Genomic DNA, 1894 nt, shown 5'->3' with positions numbered 1-1894 from the left:
ATATATATATATATATATATATATAAACGATCGAAGGCTATTATACTAGCTCCGGACATCCCTTATGGGCCTGAGAATTCGAGTACCACAACTTACACTAGAGGGGAATCGAAACCCAGACCAGAGGACTTAAAAATGATAAGCAAATGTCCGACCAACTGATCTGAGTACGCGGCACACATACACATATATAATTAATGAGTAGTATTTCGAGCCAAAAAAGAACCGAACACGAACGAAGAACAAATTCTTATTCGTGTTAGGCTCGTTAACTAAACGAGCCGAACATAAATTTCTTAACGGATCGAACAGGAGCTCTTCACGAGCAACGACCTGTTTTGACAGCCCTATTGGTGAGAAATGATTCCGACTTTTATGATAATTACAAACTTTTTAACCTAAATTTTTAATTAGAAAAAAAAGCTTCTCGTTGACGTTTTTTGGGGCGACGCTCCCTCTGCAAAATGGATATGAAGCAGCACTCTCCACCCGCCAGAACGAGAAAATCGCGTCTCTTCTCCAAAAACCGCAATTTTAGGGAGAATGGAAAATCTCCCCGCTGAACTCTGCCTCAACATCTTTGGATTCTTGGATCATCAAAATCTCGCCACCGCTCTCCGAGGTCATCCCTCTCTCTCTCTCTCTCTCTAATTAATTGATACCTGCTAAATTCTCCTCTGAATCAAAACGAAACCTAAACACAAACCCCAAATCAGTGTGCAGGAAGTGGAAGAAAGCAGCTTCTGATGATGCCCTATGGCTTCAGCTCTTCTTACTCAGATGGGGAGCAGATCTGGCAAACTTTTTCTCTCCTCACCATTCCAAATCATGGCAGCAAGTTTATGCGATCCAACACCGATGCGATCGATACGGCCTGTAAATGCCCCTATTCTAAAACATATTTAAACCAATCTTAGTATTTGCAAATTTATCCTTTTCGGTTCATTACTTGATTTTGAACTTCAAATCTCAGGGGATTGAAGATAATAAAGGAAGGGGATGACTGCTATTTGATTCATCAGGGCGAGATTCAGCGGCATTTAGGGCAATGGAATGGAAAAAAGTCAATCGAAGATGAAGAAGCGTGCGTCTCTCATATATCTGATCGGATACTTTTCTTCATTGGTGATTTAGAAGTTGCTTGCGCCGAGGCCAATAAAGCTCGGGTGTGAGTTATACAAAAATTATTCCTGACGGTCCGATTCTGATGACGATCAGGATAAATTTTTTTTTAAAAATAAAAATTAAAATATATTCTCATCGTAGATCACCGGCCATGATCGGACACCGCATACAGAGATGCATATGAGTTATATTTTATTATTTATGAAGCTGTAATAATTTCATTATTTTTTTGGGTTTAATGAATTAAATTGTAATTGACGGTGTGCATTTATTTTGTAACGGATGTTTTTTGCATTAAAGCCCATTAATGTAACTGTCAACGTTAATCTATATTTATATATATATATATATATATATATATATATATATATATATATAAACTCATAATGGTACCGTTCTAGGATAAAGTTAGGCTTTTTTTGAGAACATCGACTCCTAAAAGAAGTTCATTTGGCAAAGGGGAATCGTCTAGTCTTTTTTGGAAATTGTATTGCAAAAAACGAAAAGTCATTTCAGAGTTGGCCTCCTTCAATTGATATCTTAGAAATAGATTTAGATTTATATCTGAAGCATGGACATGACTTTTAAAGGAGATTTGTTGAATGGGGACTCTCCTTCAATTGATCTTCCTAGAAATAGATTTAGATTTATATCAAATGTATGATGGTATCGATAAAAAATATTTTGAATATATTATTTTCGATGACTTCTTTGATCTTGGCCTAGTTTGTTAGATTTGAATAAAATATTTTATTTTATTTTATTTAAG

General features: G+C 36.0%; 1 protein-coding gene across 1 annotated transcript; it reads left to right on the top strand.

Annotated features, from left to right (window-relative positions):
* The first annotated feature begins 417 nt into the window (after nt 1–417).
* LOC110028822 (F-box/WD repeat-containing protein pof10-like) lies at nt 418–1223 on the top strand. The gene is made up of 3 exons (XM_020730825.1): nt 418–622; nt 717–876; nt 974–1223. Exons 1-3 carry the CDS (start codon nt 544–546, stop codon nt 1170–1172), a joined length of 438 nt encoding a protein of 145 aa, XP_020586484.1. The 5' UTR covers nt 418–543; the 3' UTR covers nt 1173–1223.
* The last annotated feature ends 671 nt before the right edge of the window (nt 1224–1894 follow it).

This window comes from Phalaenopsis equestris, unplaced genomic scaffold (genome assembly GCF_001263595.1).
Source record: "Phalaenopsis equestris unplaced genomic scaffold, ASM126359v1 Scaffold000531, whole genome shotgun sequence".
Lineage (NCBI taxonomy): Eukaryota > Viridiplantae > Streptophyta > Magnoliopsida > Asparagales > Orchidaceae > Phalaenopsis > Phalaenopsis equestris.
The sequence above is the reverse complement of the archived record's forward strand: the minus strand, read 5'-3'. Positions and strand labels throughout refer to the sequence as shown.